Source organism: Salvelinus namaycush, chromosome 4 (genome assembly GCF_016432855.1).
Source record: "Salvelinus namaycush isolate Seneca chromosome 4, SaNama_1.0, whole genome shotgun sequence".
Taxonomy (NCBI): Eukaryota; Metazoa; Chordata; class Actinopteri; order Salmoniformes; family Salmonidae; genus Salvelinus; species Salvelinus namaycush.
In genome coordinates this window covers 54,542,428-54,557,156 of record NC_052310.1, presented here as the reverse complement: position 1 = coordinate 54,557,156, position 14,729 = coordinate 54,542,428, and the positions used below count along the sequence as shown (strand labels likewise).

The 14,729-nt window shown below is 40.7% G+C and overlaps 1 protein-coding gene across 1 annotated transcript in view; it reads right to left on the bottom strand.

The window, feature by feature from the left end:
- The window catches only part of LOC120046624 (hypoxia-inducible factor 1-alpha inhibitor-like), a 59,497-nt gene that overhangs the window by 38,156 nt on the left and 6,612 nt on the right, over positions 1 to 14,729 (bottom strand). Inside the window, exon 2 of the mRNA XM_038992009.1 lies at positions 4,877 to 5,127. Coding sequence (XP_038847937.1) covers positions 4,877 to 5,127 — 251 coding nt within the window. The remainder of the gene's footprint in view (positions 1 to 4,876; positions 5,128 to 14,729) is intronic.

The window sequence follows — 14,729 nt, the reverse complement described above, 5'->3', positions numbered from 1 at the left end:
ATGTGGACACCTGTTTGTCGAACATCTCATTCCAAAATCATGGGGGTCAACATGGAGTTGGTCCCTTTGCAACTATACCATCCTCCAAGCATCTGGGAAGGATTTCCACTAGATGTTGGAACATTGCTGCAGGGACTTGCTTCCATTCAGCCACAAGAGCATTAGTGAGCTCGGGCACTGATGTTGGGCGATTAGGCCTTACTCGCAGTCAGCTTTCCAATTCATCCCAAAGGTGTTCGATGGGGTTGAGGTCAGGTCTCTGTGCAGGCCAGTCAAGTTCTTCTACACCGATCTCGACAAACCATTTCTGCATGGACTTCGCTTTTTGCACGGGGGCATTGTCATTCTGAAACAGGAAAGGGCCTTCTCCAAACTATTGCCACAAAGTTGGAAGCACAGAATTGTCTAGAATGTCATGCAGTAGCGTTAAGATTTTCCTTCACTGGAACTAAGGGGCCTAGCCTGAACCATTAAAAACAGCCCCAGACCATTATTCCTCCTCCACCAAACTTTACAGTTGGCACTATGCATTGGGGCAGGTAGCATTCTCCTGGCATCCGCCAAACCCAGATTCTTTCATTGGACTGCCAGATAGTGAAGCGTAATTCATCGCTCCAGAGTCCAATGGCGGCAAGCTTTACACCACTCCAGCCGACGCTTGACATTGCGCATGGTCATTTTAGGCTTGTATGCGGCTGCTCGGCCATGGAAACCCATTTCATGAAGCTCCTGGCGAACAGTTCTTCTGCTGATGTTGCTTTCAGAGGCAGTTTGGAACTCGGAAGTGAGTGTTGCAACTGAGGACAGACAATTTTTACACGCTACGTGCTTCAGCACTCGGGGGTCCCATTCTGTGAGCTTGTGTGGCCTATCACTTCGCGGCTGAGCAGTTTTTTCTCCTAGATGTTTCCACTTCACAATAACAGCACTTACAGTTGACCAGAGCAGCTCTAGCAGGGCAGAAATTAGACAAATATATTTGTTGGAAAGGTGGCATTCAATGACGGGGACACGATAAAAGTCACTGAGCTCTTCAGTAAGGCCATTCTACTGCCAATGCTTTCCTATGGAGATTGCATGGCTGTGTGCTCAATTTTATACACCTGTCAGCAACGGGTGTGACTGAAATAGCTGACTCCACCGATTTGAAGGGGTGTCCACATACTTTGTATATATAGTGTATTTCATAAACACAAGAGACCAGAAAAATGTATAAATGAGTGTGGCGGTATAGCAGAAACAAAGGTATCTAGTGGTCAAAACCTGGTTCTTCACACTACTTTATGGTAAATAATGCAAGTGACTTCAAATGACTAATTTCTCTGAACAGGGGGAGAAAAACATCACCAGATTCACAGGGAATACATTACATAGTATGGAGAAGCAATACTCCAAGCCACAGCTTCATACTACTTCTCAAACAGAGAACTGATACTGTATACTGGTTGTTGGGGTGGGATTGGCATGGGGTGTGCGGGGTCCGCGTGTGACTTTAGAATTTTGGGATATTCCTCATGTCTTACTCATTGGTAAGAAGTAGTTTGGTCCAAAATCGGATGTTGGGTAATATGTATATTGAATCCTATAAATTAAAATAGCCAATTTGGGTGCAAACAATTAGCTTAGTTTCTCAGAGATCAAATTATATTTCGACAAAATAATGTTTCAGGAATGCTAATCGTATCTGTTACTAACTACAGCAATTATTTCAGAACAATCTGAGATGGTGGGGGTTGAAATCCTCTTTCTTGTGCTTTTTGAGGGGGAACTAACCTGATTGCAAAGTTAAAGAAAACATACAACTCTATGCACAAGTTCTACTTTCAACAATTTCCACTGATTTTAAAACAATTCTGTACAGGCTTCCTTCTGCTCTCATTTAGGCTAGCATTCTGGAGTAACTACAATGTTGTTATCCATCCTCAGTTTTCTCCTATCACAGTCATTAAACTCTTGTAACAATTTCAAGTCACCATTGGCCTCATGATTAAATCATGATTAAATCAGGTTTCCTTCCTGTCCGGCAAATGAGTTAGGAAGGACACCTGTATCTTTGTGGTGACTGGGTGTATTGATACACCATCCAAAGTTGAATTAATAACTTCACCATGCTCAAAGGGATATTCAATGTTTTTTTTGTTTTTATTTAACCATCTACCAATAGATTCCCTTCTTTGCGAGGCATTGGAAAACCTCCCTGGTCTTTGTGATTGAATCTGGGTTTGAAATTCACTGCTCGACTGAGGGACCTTACAATTATCTGTATGTGTGGGGTACAGAGATGAGGTAGTCATTCAAAAATCATGTTAAACACTATTATTGCGCACAAAGTCCATGCAACTTATTATGCGACTTGTTAAGCAAATGTTAATTCCTGAACTTACTTAGGCTTGCCATAACGAAAGGGGTTGAATACTCAAGACATGCACGCTTATTTCATTAATTAGTAAAATATATTTTTTAACATAATTCCACTTTGACATTATGGGCTTGTGCATGTAGGCCAGTGACAAAATATTGATTGAATCCATTTAAAAAAAGAGGTGTGAATGCTTTCTGAAGGCACTGTAACAGCATGCCAGTGGAAGGGAGGACAGCAGCAGGTGGCCCAACTGTGGTTTGTGACTGTGATTTCCCATTTTAGCCAATTCAATTTAGATTTTCTGTTATTCTGTTACGGATTTTGTAACAGAATGACAAGTTTTAATCACTTAACAAATCATGAACAAAATCGTTATTTATTTTTAAAAACACTAACTAATTGTTAGGTCTACCTTTACTTGTTACTTCTGTGAACTTTTTTTTATCCTCCCTCATGAGGGAGAGAAATTTGAAAATATCTTAAAGACGTGGGTTTTTTGTAAGAGAATGACTAGACACTAGGCAATATTTTTTTTAAATTAAAACTTCTTCAGGCTAGAGTCTATTTTTCTCCACTTCCTGTCTGACCAACGGCACCAAAGTAAACTGCCTGTTACTCAGGCCCAGAAGCCAGGATATGCATATAAATTGGTACCATTGGATAGAAAACACTTTGAAGTTTGTATAACTGTTAATGTCTGAGACTATAACACAATTGATATGGTAGGAGAAAGTCCAAAGAAAAAAAAAATTCTGGTTGGTTTGAGAGCCCATGCTCTTCCAATGGAACATACAAGGTCATATCCAAATCCAGCTCCCAGATTGCAATTCTCATGGCTTCCACTAGATGTCAACAGTCTTTGTTCAAGGTTTCAGCTTCCCAAACAAGGAAGAATTTTGAGTTATAGTACTGGGAGTCAGAGTTGGAAACGAAACACCTGCTAATTTTGCTTTTCTATTGAACATACTTCTTTCCGTATGAAACATTACAGTTTAATTACATTTTAGGGTACCTGAGGATTAAATAGAAACATATTTTGACTTGTTTTAACTAAGTTTAGCGGTAGCTTTTTGGATTCCTTTTTCTGCACGTTGAACGAGTGGATTACTCAAATCGATGGCTCAAACTAAACTGACTTTTTGGGATATAAAGAAGGATTTTATCTAACAAACCGACCATGCATGTTGTAGCTGGGACCCTTTGGATTGCAAATCAGAGGAAGATTTTCAAAAAGTAAGTGAATATTTAAAATCGCTATTTGTGATTTTATGAAGCCTGTGCTGGTTGAAAAATATTTTGATGTGGGGCGCCGTCCTCAAACAATCGCATGGCATGCTTTCGCTGTAAAGCCTATTGTAAACCGGACAATGCAGTTAGATGAAGACTTTAAGCTTTTAACCGATATAAGACACTTGTATATACCTAAATGTTTAATATCCATAATTTTTATGATTATTTATTTGAATTGCGCGCCCTCCAATTTCACCGGAAATTGTCGGCAGGTGTCCCGCTGGCGGGACGCCTAGCCCTTAATTTACAGCAGGCAAATCATTTTTGCAAAATTAAATATAGAAGTTTATATTAGTAGGCAAGTGTCTCAACTTCAACAATAGTGTTTTTTGTATTTCTAATACATTTAAGACTTTCTTGTAGATGTTTTCTAAGACCCCTTTTACATCTGTTGGACCAGAAATCAAAGCCTTGGCTTATTCCAAATTTAAGGCTGGAAAATTGTCCCCCCCCAAACAAATATGCCTTAATTTAAAAATAAATAAATATTTGTGCTGCTGTAAACTCAGTGATGTACACCGATATCCAGAGAAATTAAGAGGAATGTAATTGAATAGGGACAGTTGAACTGAAAAGCACTTCCACAGGAGTTTGCATCAGGAGTCAAGTGTACTCAGGAAGATTACGTGCATCAGGAAATGAAAGCTTGTTTTGCCAATATAAACCTTCCTCTCGGCTCAAGAGAAAGCATTCCTTTCCAAACCACAAATAATTATTTAAATCAGAATCAAAAAACAGTATTGCCATGCAACAAATGTTGCAAGGAATCTTTGCACAAAACCACCACAACAGTACAAACTTAAATTTGACAGCAAACTTAATTTGACTGAATACATCTACAGAACGTGGACACAAGCAGCAATCATTAGTTCTAAGGAAGGGGCTCAGTGCAGTAAGTGATATGAGTGAGTGCGTGTGTCCCAGGCCAAGTAACTCAGTCAGGTGAGAGTGGTACAAAGTGTTCCCAAGGTGCCGACGTAAAACGCTTATTCATTCTCCACAGCTATCTATTTCAGTTCCTGCATTAGATTTCACTGGATTCACACTTTACTTTCCACTGCTGAGCACTTGCCAGCACACCAGCAATGTAAACACCTAGACTGGATAGCGTTTAATTTTTTATTCAGCATTGAGAAAATGTAGAATCTTTTTAATCAACTGTCCCTAAGGACCTAGCTCAAATGCAGCAGGACATATACCTACCCATTTAGACAAAAATATTACCTCTCGTCTCCTCCCTCTTCCTGCGTTTTCTCCATTTTCTCCACAAAATCAGAGAATTTCATGTCTATCCGTCGAGACTTGGGTGAAAAGTTCTCAAAGTTGGCCATTTTCTTCTCATCATAGTAGAGGAATTTGTGGTTTTCCGCAATGTACACAGAGAAGTCCCCGCTCCCAATGTTCTCCTGCAGGTACGGGACGTCCCACTTCAGAGCCGGATACACTAGATTGGTGTCTGTTAAAACCAATGGTTCCTGGAAACAAAAAAAGTAGGACATGTTAGATAAGATTAGAATAATAGAATAACAGAAATGGATGGAATTAAGCTTTTCATCACATTAACAAAAACAGCATACATGCAAAGACTGCATGATCTAACCATTACTTATAATATAGGACTGAAGCAAGCAAAAATTGCATTTAATTCAATAAAATGCATGAAACCTTTTTGCATAATTTGTGAACACATACATGTATTACTAATAGTAATAGACATACAGTGCCTTTGGAAAGTATTCAGACCTTGACTTTTTACAAATTTTGTTAAGTTACAGCTTTAAAAAAAAGAATCTACACACATAATGCTAAAGCAAAAACGGGTTTAATTTTTTTTTGCAAATGTATCAATAATATAAAAAACTGAAATGACATTTAAATATGTATTCAGACCCTTTACTCAGTACTTTCTTGAAGCACCTTTGGCAGCGATTACAGGCTCAAGTCTTCTTGGGTATGACTCTACAAGCTTGGCACACCTGTATTTGGGGAGTTTCTTCCATTCTTCTCTGCAGATCCTCTCAAACTCTGTCAGGATGGATGGGGAGCATTGCTGCACATCTATTTTCAGGTGTCTCTAGAGATGTTCGATCGGGTTTAAGTTCAGGCTCTGGCTGGGCCACTAAGACATTCAGAGACTTGTCTCAAAGCCACTGCTGCGTTGTCTTGGCTGTGTGCTTAGGGTCGTTGTCCTGTTGGAAGGTGAACCTTCGCCCCAGTCTGAGGTCCTGAGCGCTCTGGAGCAGGTTTTCATCAAGGATCTCTTTGTACTTTGCGCCGTTCATCTTTGCCTCGATCCTGACTAGTCTCCCAGTCCCTGACACACAATCTTGCTTTCATCAGACCAGATAATCTTGTTTCTCATGAGAGTCCTTTAGGTGCCTTTTGCCAAACTCAAAGCAGGCTGTCATGTGCCTTTTACTGAGGAGTGGCTTCCGTCTGGCCACTCTACCATAAAGGTCTGATTGGTGGAGTGCTATAGAGATGGTTGTCCTTCTGGAAGGTTCTCCCATCTCCACAGAGGAAATCTGAAGCTCTGTCAGAGTGACCATCGGGTTCTTGGTCACCTCCCTGACTAAGGCCCTTCTCCCCAATTGCTCAGTTGGGCCAGCTCTATGAAGAGTCTTGGTGCTTCCAAACTTCTTCCATTTAAGAATGATGGAGGCCACTGTGTTCTTGGGGACCTTCAATGCTGCAGAACTTTTTTGGTACCCTTCCCCATATCTGTGCCATGACACAATAGCACAAATCTGAATCATACAGCTGACGAAAACAGTTGCTTTTTCCAATATTGTTGTGACATGACATCATGGCGTTTGAACATTGTGCTTTACAAGCTATCAGACCCAACCCAAAACAACTCATTCACCTCCTAGCCATTATTGCTCCGTTTCTGATCAAGACTCAATCCCTCCTCCCCCATCCGAGTTCACCACAGGTCGTAAGTGGGACCACCATCCTTTTCGTACTTTCCTCTCAAAAAGCTATATTTGGATCACAGAGGCAACTGGCCTCACACTGCTCATGTCAGCATGATTCTAATAAAAAAAATAGCTGAATAAGGACCAAGGAATACCATATTGTGTTGACTCTATAGGTCATGGATGGGCACCTCCAGTCCTCTGGGGCCTGACTGGTGTCACACTTTTGCCCCAACAATACAATTAGTTTAAATCAGCTGTGTTGATTACGGATGGGGGGAAAGTGTGACACCACTCCGGCCCCGAGTACTGGAGTTCCCCATCCCTGCTATTGGCTATACTGAAGATCTACCCGAGGTGCAACTTTAAGGCAAGGACAACTTTTAAAATGATTGTGATACTCACCTCATGTCCTGATAATATGAATGAGAATGTAGTCCATTTTGTTTTGAAATCAGTATTTGTCCATCTCTACCATTGTTCCAATTTTCAAGAAAAAGAATATGCCAGAGAGAGTGACAAGACTTCAACATTGGAATGTTGTACCCTGGCTGGCGAGGACACTCAGGTGAATAATAATAGGCACAACCTGAAGGAGCCTATTTTAGTATTTTTTTAACTTAAGATTCTCACCAAGAGAGGCAGACAAACAGTAAAGTAGGCTAGACTTTAGAGAATGAACGCAAATGTATGCTGCTATTGAACAATAAATAGGCCCAATCCATTACCTTTGAAACTGTCCTCTTTGAACTGGCAGATCCGTATAAATGGGTTGGATGGATGGCTTTGATTGTCCAGCAATCTAATTGCAAGTTGTTCATATGCCAATAATAATAATAATAATATTCTGCTAAAAAATACCTTGCACTGCTACCCTCAGCATTCATTATTCTTAGAGGTCAGAACAAGCAACCGGGACATCAGAGTTTCATAACCAGGGGAATTTCATATTTTTATTAAATATATATAATTCAAATATTTACATTGACGGCCTATCCCAGCCAAACCCGGACGACGCTGAGCCAATTGTGCACCGCCTTATGGGACTCTCAATCACGGACGGATGTGATGCAGCCTGAATTCGAACCAGGGACTGCAGTGACGCCTCTTGCACTGAGATGCAGTGCCTTAGACCGCTGCGCCACTCGGGAGCCCTGAAGGGATGAAGGCTACACCTACAGATGGAAACGACAGACCACAAATAAGTCCTTCTGGAAGAGCACCGAATTTGATGCTTTCGAATGCCGCGGTTGCATAACGTTCAATGACGGGGTTATCTCCAAGTTACGCTGGATACACGGTTCTTTCAGTGCCAGGAACATCAACTGGAGGAGCTCCTGACATACAGTAAAAGTCAAAAGTTTGGAAACACCTACTCATTAAAGGGGTTTTTAGTTATTTGTAGACATCAAAACTATGAAATAACACATATGGAATCATGTAGTAACCAAAAAAGTGATAAACAAATAAATATATATTTTATATTCTTCAAAAGCAGCCACCCTTTGCCTTGATGACAGCTTTGCACACTCTTGGCATCCTCTCAACCAGCTTCACCTGGAATGTTCTTTAAGGAGTTCACATACATGCTGAGCACTTGTTGGCTGCTTTTCCTTCACTCTGCAGTCTAACTCATCCCAAACCATCTCAATTGGGTTGAGGTCAGGTGATTGTGGAGGCCAGGTCATCTGATGCAGCAGTCCATCACTCTCCTTCTAGGTCAAATAGCCCTTACACAGCCTGGAGGTGTGTTGGGTCATTGTCCTGTTTAAAAACAAATAATAGTCTCACTAAGCGCAAACCAGATGGGATGGCGTATTGCTGCAGAATACTGTGGTAGCCATGCTGGTTAAGTGTGCCTTGAAATCTAAATAAGTCACCAACAATGTCAGCAGCAAAGCACCTCCACACCTCCTCTTCCATGCTTCACGGTGGGAACCACACATGTGGAGATCATCCGTTCACCTACTCTGCGTCTCACAAAGACACGGCGGTTGGAACCAAAAATCTCAAATTTGGACTCAGACCAAAGGACAGATGTCCATTGCTCGTGTTTCTTGGCCCAAGCAAGTCTCTTCTTATTATTGGTGTCCTTTAGTAGTGGTTCTTTGCAGCAATTCGACCATGAAGGCCTGATTTCACGCAGTTTCCTATGAACAGTTGATGTTGAGATGTGTCTGATATTTGAACTCTGCGAAGCATGTATTTGGGCTGCAATTTCTGAGGCTGGTAACTCTAATGAAATGATCCCCATGATTCCATGTGTTATTTCATAGTTTTGACATCTTTACTATTATTCTACAATGCAGAAAATAGTCAAAATAAAGAAAAACTCTAGAATGAGTAGGTGTGTCCAAACGTTTGACTGATACACTTTCAGGCAACATGGGTTGCCAATGTTTCCCATAGGTACCGTATATCTTGTTTAACACAAATGACTATTATTCTTATTATTGATGACAGCATGCCCAAGGCCAATAACATGGTCCCTAATCTGCTTGATCTTTTTTTTTTTTTTCAGAATTATGGAACTGCTAAGATGCTGTCCAGCAAGACTTGGCGAAGACCAACAACGGAGTGGAGGACTGGCATGGAACATTTTTGGCAAATCTTGGCGCTACCCACCCCCACCATTTGGAAGTTCATCAAGGCATTGCAATGACAGCAGCAAAGAAGTGAAATGAGAATGGAGCAGCAACTTGTTGGCGTTTCTCCACCACAGCAAAGACCCCGCTACCGCAAGCAACAGAAGGTCAATCCGACTGCATGGTCAATCCGACTTCTGCATTGGCTGTGCAGCATTTACGGGGATACAGCCTCTGCAGAAGTCAGAGCATTCATACGTCTTGCGCTTATCAGAGCAGCGCAGAGCTGTTGTGAAGGAAGTTGTCAAGGAAGTGAGTGTGTTTATACAGGCCTCACCTACCATCAATCAATCATGTCAATGCAGCACTATATGAAGCCCTCCGCATTGTTACAACATTTGTGGGGTGCAAAGCATGCCCCCCGGAGGCTCCGCAATTGCATCACACCATCCATACAGCGCTTCTGACCACATTTTCGGATCAAGAATAAATTGGCTTTGACCCTGCATACAATTTCAAGTTGCAGTTGTGAATAATCCAAAATCCATCTGAGAAAAATGAGCACCTAGCCTACTTGGACACTTCAACCCTTTCAATGACTCAAAAATCCTTATTAAACCAGAACATTTAGCACATTCTTGGAAAACGTGTTCCTGAACTTCTTTTTGTTTTCATGACACTGCATTGTCATGTAGCCTACTCTTATTGTTGTTGTATTTTTTGGTTATTTGAAAATAAATGTTTTAGGCACATTTATTTTTGCCCCATCATTTTTTTGTATTTTGCTAAGCTTTTTTGTTGATAAAGAAAGGTTTTATAGTGAATGGTTGGTGTTAATGGATAGTGTAAAAACTAGATCAAATGAAAATAGATTATTTAAAACGAAAATACATTTAGGATACATTACCATGAAGAGAATGATATTCATATCAAGAGTTTCCGTTAGATGGCTTTTGGCCCCCAAAAAATCCCATTGCAAAACAACGCTTTCTATTCATTGATGGAAATACCAGTCAATATAAATAGATTTGACCGTCATGCTTATCGGTCTATAGGTTAATTAGCATAATTTAGTGGAATAAAATTGTCTTGTGTGTATTTCCGTTAGTCATCATGCATCTTATTTATCCAACACAACAATCACATGCACACAGCATACAGAGCCTATTTTGAGCGGTATTTCTCCTGCAGCTGGAGTAAAATGTGCTTTTATAAGCCCATTGATTGCACAACAATTCTAAATGCAATCGCGTGTTAAACTGTTTTGGTGCACGATTAAAAACAGCTACTATTTTTATTTCTCAACTGGTAATTGAAGTGCGCCTCCCATTCACCATTCAAGTGCAGGCAACAGGCTATCAGCGCATCACCCACAACTTTACAACATAAGATAGAGACAATACGCATTTTGAAAGCATACTTAATTGTTTGAAACCTGAATGTTTAATTTAATATTATGAGACATGTCTTACCTTGCTTAAAAGTAGCCTATAGGCAAACTTCGACCATGGAAACATGGAGGCAATTATTTTATAAGGACTTGATAGGCGGCGGGTGAGATTCAAGATGGGGAAGCTTAGAATTAGCTTGTTATGATTTTCATAAGTGCTTTTTTTTCATGGAACAGTTTAATTTCAATAATAACGTTTTTGTTTCTTAAAATCATTGTCACCTGGTTATTCATAAAAATCTTAGTTAAAATGATAAAAATCAAAAAGTTCAAACTAATGCAAGATCACCAGCCTCTGCCATATGGACACTGATACACCGTGATCCATTGGCAGCTAAAGAAATGAACGCATGGAACTCATAGCCTATAACATCCATTGCTCTTTCACACCGAGGATTGGTGATTATTAAGGGGGAGATTGTTGGAAATATTTTTCAAATAACTTACTGTAAGGGACTATAGTTGTAATGTCAAATATTGTAATTCACAATGGATGTAAAAAATAAAATAAAAAACACGTTCCTACAATTCCGCGCAGGAGGCCAGGTACTTTTATGCGTGCGCGCTCCCTCAACATTATCAACACAGAGAAACCAGACACATGCTCACATGGAGCACTCTAAACAAAAGACAATGAAACAACGTACACTTCTCCCAAATGATGGTTATGAAATAAACCCAAACTTGTTTCTCACAAGTGTAGCAGGTTGTGAACCCTGCAAACAACATTTCCACTCCGAGAATGAGAACGGAAAATGACTAAGTAATACATGCATTAACATACATTAATGTAACCAAATGATGGGGATTAACGGTAGGATCAATGTCTAATTGCTGACACAAAAAAGCTAAGTTTGTGGGAAAAAATTGTAGGTGGATGATGACCACGCTCAGAGTAACAAACTATAAAGGAAAATAAATGGCTACAGTTGACATAATAAAATGTATTTTTTAGTAAAGGGGCATTTTGCCCAGCTACCTGGGTAAAATGCACCCCTCCCTGGGGTAAATTGCTCCCCCGGAAGATGCCATAGAGTTTCACAGAAGTGTCCCTATTTTTTTCACCTCACCAGCACATAAATTCTTTATTTGACCTTTTCCTTACACTCCCTTATGTACAGTTAAATTAAACTCATTTGAATAAGGCAAGATTTTTAATGAAATTTAAGAGCAAACCTTTCTTTTTTTTTTTTTTTTTATAGTTTGTAATATTCATTTAAAGAAATATACAAATGCATTGGAATATAACTGATTAAATATTGATTAAACAGACACACATTAAAACATTTCACAATAGCCTAACACAATGGCATTTTGTGGTGGTTTTGGAACCTGGAACAACCTTTTTCAGTTGCGCCACAGCTTTCTTCAGTGTCACAGGTTTCTTTCTCCCTTTGCTTTCTTCCTTCTCTCAGATTTTTTGCAGCAACTTGTCTTCCAGGAACCTCTTTTGGTGTGAGGCTGTCAGGACTGTAGCCGACTCCGCCTTTCTTTTCCTAGATCTCGCCTCCTGTGGCCTGGGGTTTTGACCTGCTTGTCTCGGTGGCGCCTCAGAGATTTGTGTAGCACATTAAAGGCACGGGTAGTTGCCTTAATACCCTGCCCATTTTCAATTGCATTCAGGGCAAAACCAAGCGCCTCTTTACCATAGCCACCACGATCAGATATTTTCTTGTAAACTCTCATTTGAAAAGAAAAAAAAAGAAAAGTATTTTAGAAACAGTGAAGAATTGACCCCTAATCTGAACCCAACTCCTATTCTGAGCCTAACCTAACCCCTATTCTGACCCTAACCCTAGTCCTAACCCTGCTAACTGGGGACAAGTTAGCTATGCTAGCAGACGTTAACTTATGCAAACTAGCTGGCAATATTTATTTCACCTCTGCTAGTGACTTTCTGCTAGTGAGGTTGTTAGTTAGCCAGTGCCTACATTACAGCTAGAAAGGGGCGAGATTCCCCCGGGGACAGCCCATACTCAAAAATGTTGGATCCAAGATGGCGTAGCAGTAGGACATGTGTGTCTGTCTTTGTCTTATCCCGTGTAAATTGCCGGTCCTTTCGTATTTATCTTAAATCTCACTTTCTATCTATTAACTAAATATACTTTCCTGCAACCCGCCTCACCCAATGTGGTACGGATCTGCTATTTTTATTCCTTATAACTGGAACTTCCATCAAAGAGCTACACCTTTTTCTCAGTCACCAGCCAGCCTTAGCTCAGACAACACCTGCCAGTCTGCACAGCGCAATATCAACCCAGAGAATATCGGACTGCTTCTCTCTACCACATCACCGGATTCCTGCCGCTCTGGATCATTACACCGGATCATCGCAGCTAGCTAGCTGCAAACGAGTGGCTACTGTTAGCTAACGACTCTGTCCCGAAGCAAGCACCAGCTAGCCTCGAGCTAGGCCCATATACCAGCTAATTCTAGGGCTACAATACCTCCTTTGCCAATTGGCCTGGACCCTTTATTGTCGACACTGCCCCAGCCTTAAACTCAGGTCCTGTATGTACCTACCTGACTCGCACTGCCCATTCATCACCATTTACCCGTTGTTGTCTTAGCTCTCCTGATCAACACCTGTGATTGCTTTATGCCTCTCTCTAATGTCAATATGCCTTGTCTACTGCTGTCTTGGCTAGTTCTTATTGTTATATTTCACTGTAGAGCCCTCAGTCCCGCTCAAAATGCCTTAGATAGCTCTTTTGTCCCACCCCACACACATGCGGAGACCTCACCTTGCTTAACTGGTGCCTCAAGAGACAAAACCTCTCTCATCGTCACTCAACGCTTAGGTTTACCTCCACTGTACTCACATCCTACCATAACATTGTCTGTACATTATGCCCTGAATCTATTCTACCAAGCCCAGAAATCTGCTCCTTTTATTCTCTGTCCCCAACACACTTGACGAACAGTTCTTATAGCCTTTAGCCGTACCCTTATCCTACTCCTCCTCTGGTGATGTAGAGGTTAACCCAGGCCCTATAGCCCCCAGTTCCAGTCCTATTCCCCAGGCGCTATCATTTGTTGCCTTCTGTAACCGTAAAAGCCTTGGTTTCATGCATGTTAACTAGAGGTCGGCCGATTAATTAGGGCCGAATTCAAGTTTTCATAACAATCGGTAATCGCATTGTTGGACGCCGATTATGGCGATTACATTGCAATCCACGAGGAGACTGCGTGGCAGGCCTGTTACACGAGTGCAGCAAGGAGCCAAGGTAAGTTGCTAGCTAGCATTAAACTTATCTTATAAAAAAACAATCAATCTAAACATAATCACTAGTTAACTACACATGGTTGATGATATTACTAGTTTAACTAGCTTGTCCTGCGTTGCATATAATCAATGTGGTGCCTGTTAATTTATCGTCGAATCACAGCCTACTTCGCCAAACGGGTGATGATTTAACAAAAGCGCATTCGCGAAAAAAACACAATCGTAGCACCAATCGTAGCACTATCTAACCATAAACATCAATGCCTTTCTTAAAATCAATACACAAGTTTATTTTTTTTAAACGTGCATATTTAGTTAAATGAAATGCATGTTAGCAGGCAATATTAACTAGGGAAATTGTGTCACTTCTCTTGCGTTCAGTGTAAGCAGAGTCAGGGTATATGCAGCAGTTTGGGCCGCCTGGCTCGTTGCGAACTGTGTGAACCATTTTTTCCTAACAAAAACAGTAATTCATTTGCCAGAATTTAATTATGACATAACATTGAAGGTTGTGCAATGTAACAGCAATATTTAGACTTGGGGTTGCCACCCGTTCGATAAAATACAGAACGGTTCCGTATTTCACTGAAAGAATAAACGTTTTGTTTTCTAAATAATAGTTTCCGGATTTGACCATATAATGACCTAAGGCTTGTATTTCTGTGTGTTTATTATATTATAATTAAGTCAATGGTTTGATAGAGCAGTCTGACTCAGCGGTGGTAGGCAGCAGCAGGCTCGTAAGCATTCATACAAACAGCACTTTCCTGCGTTTGCCAGCAGCTCTTCGCAATGCTTGAAGCACAGCGCTGTTTATGACTTCAAACCTATCAACTCCCGAGATTAGGCTGGCAATACTATAGTGCCTATAAGAACATCCAATAGTCAAAGGTATATG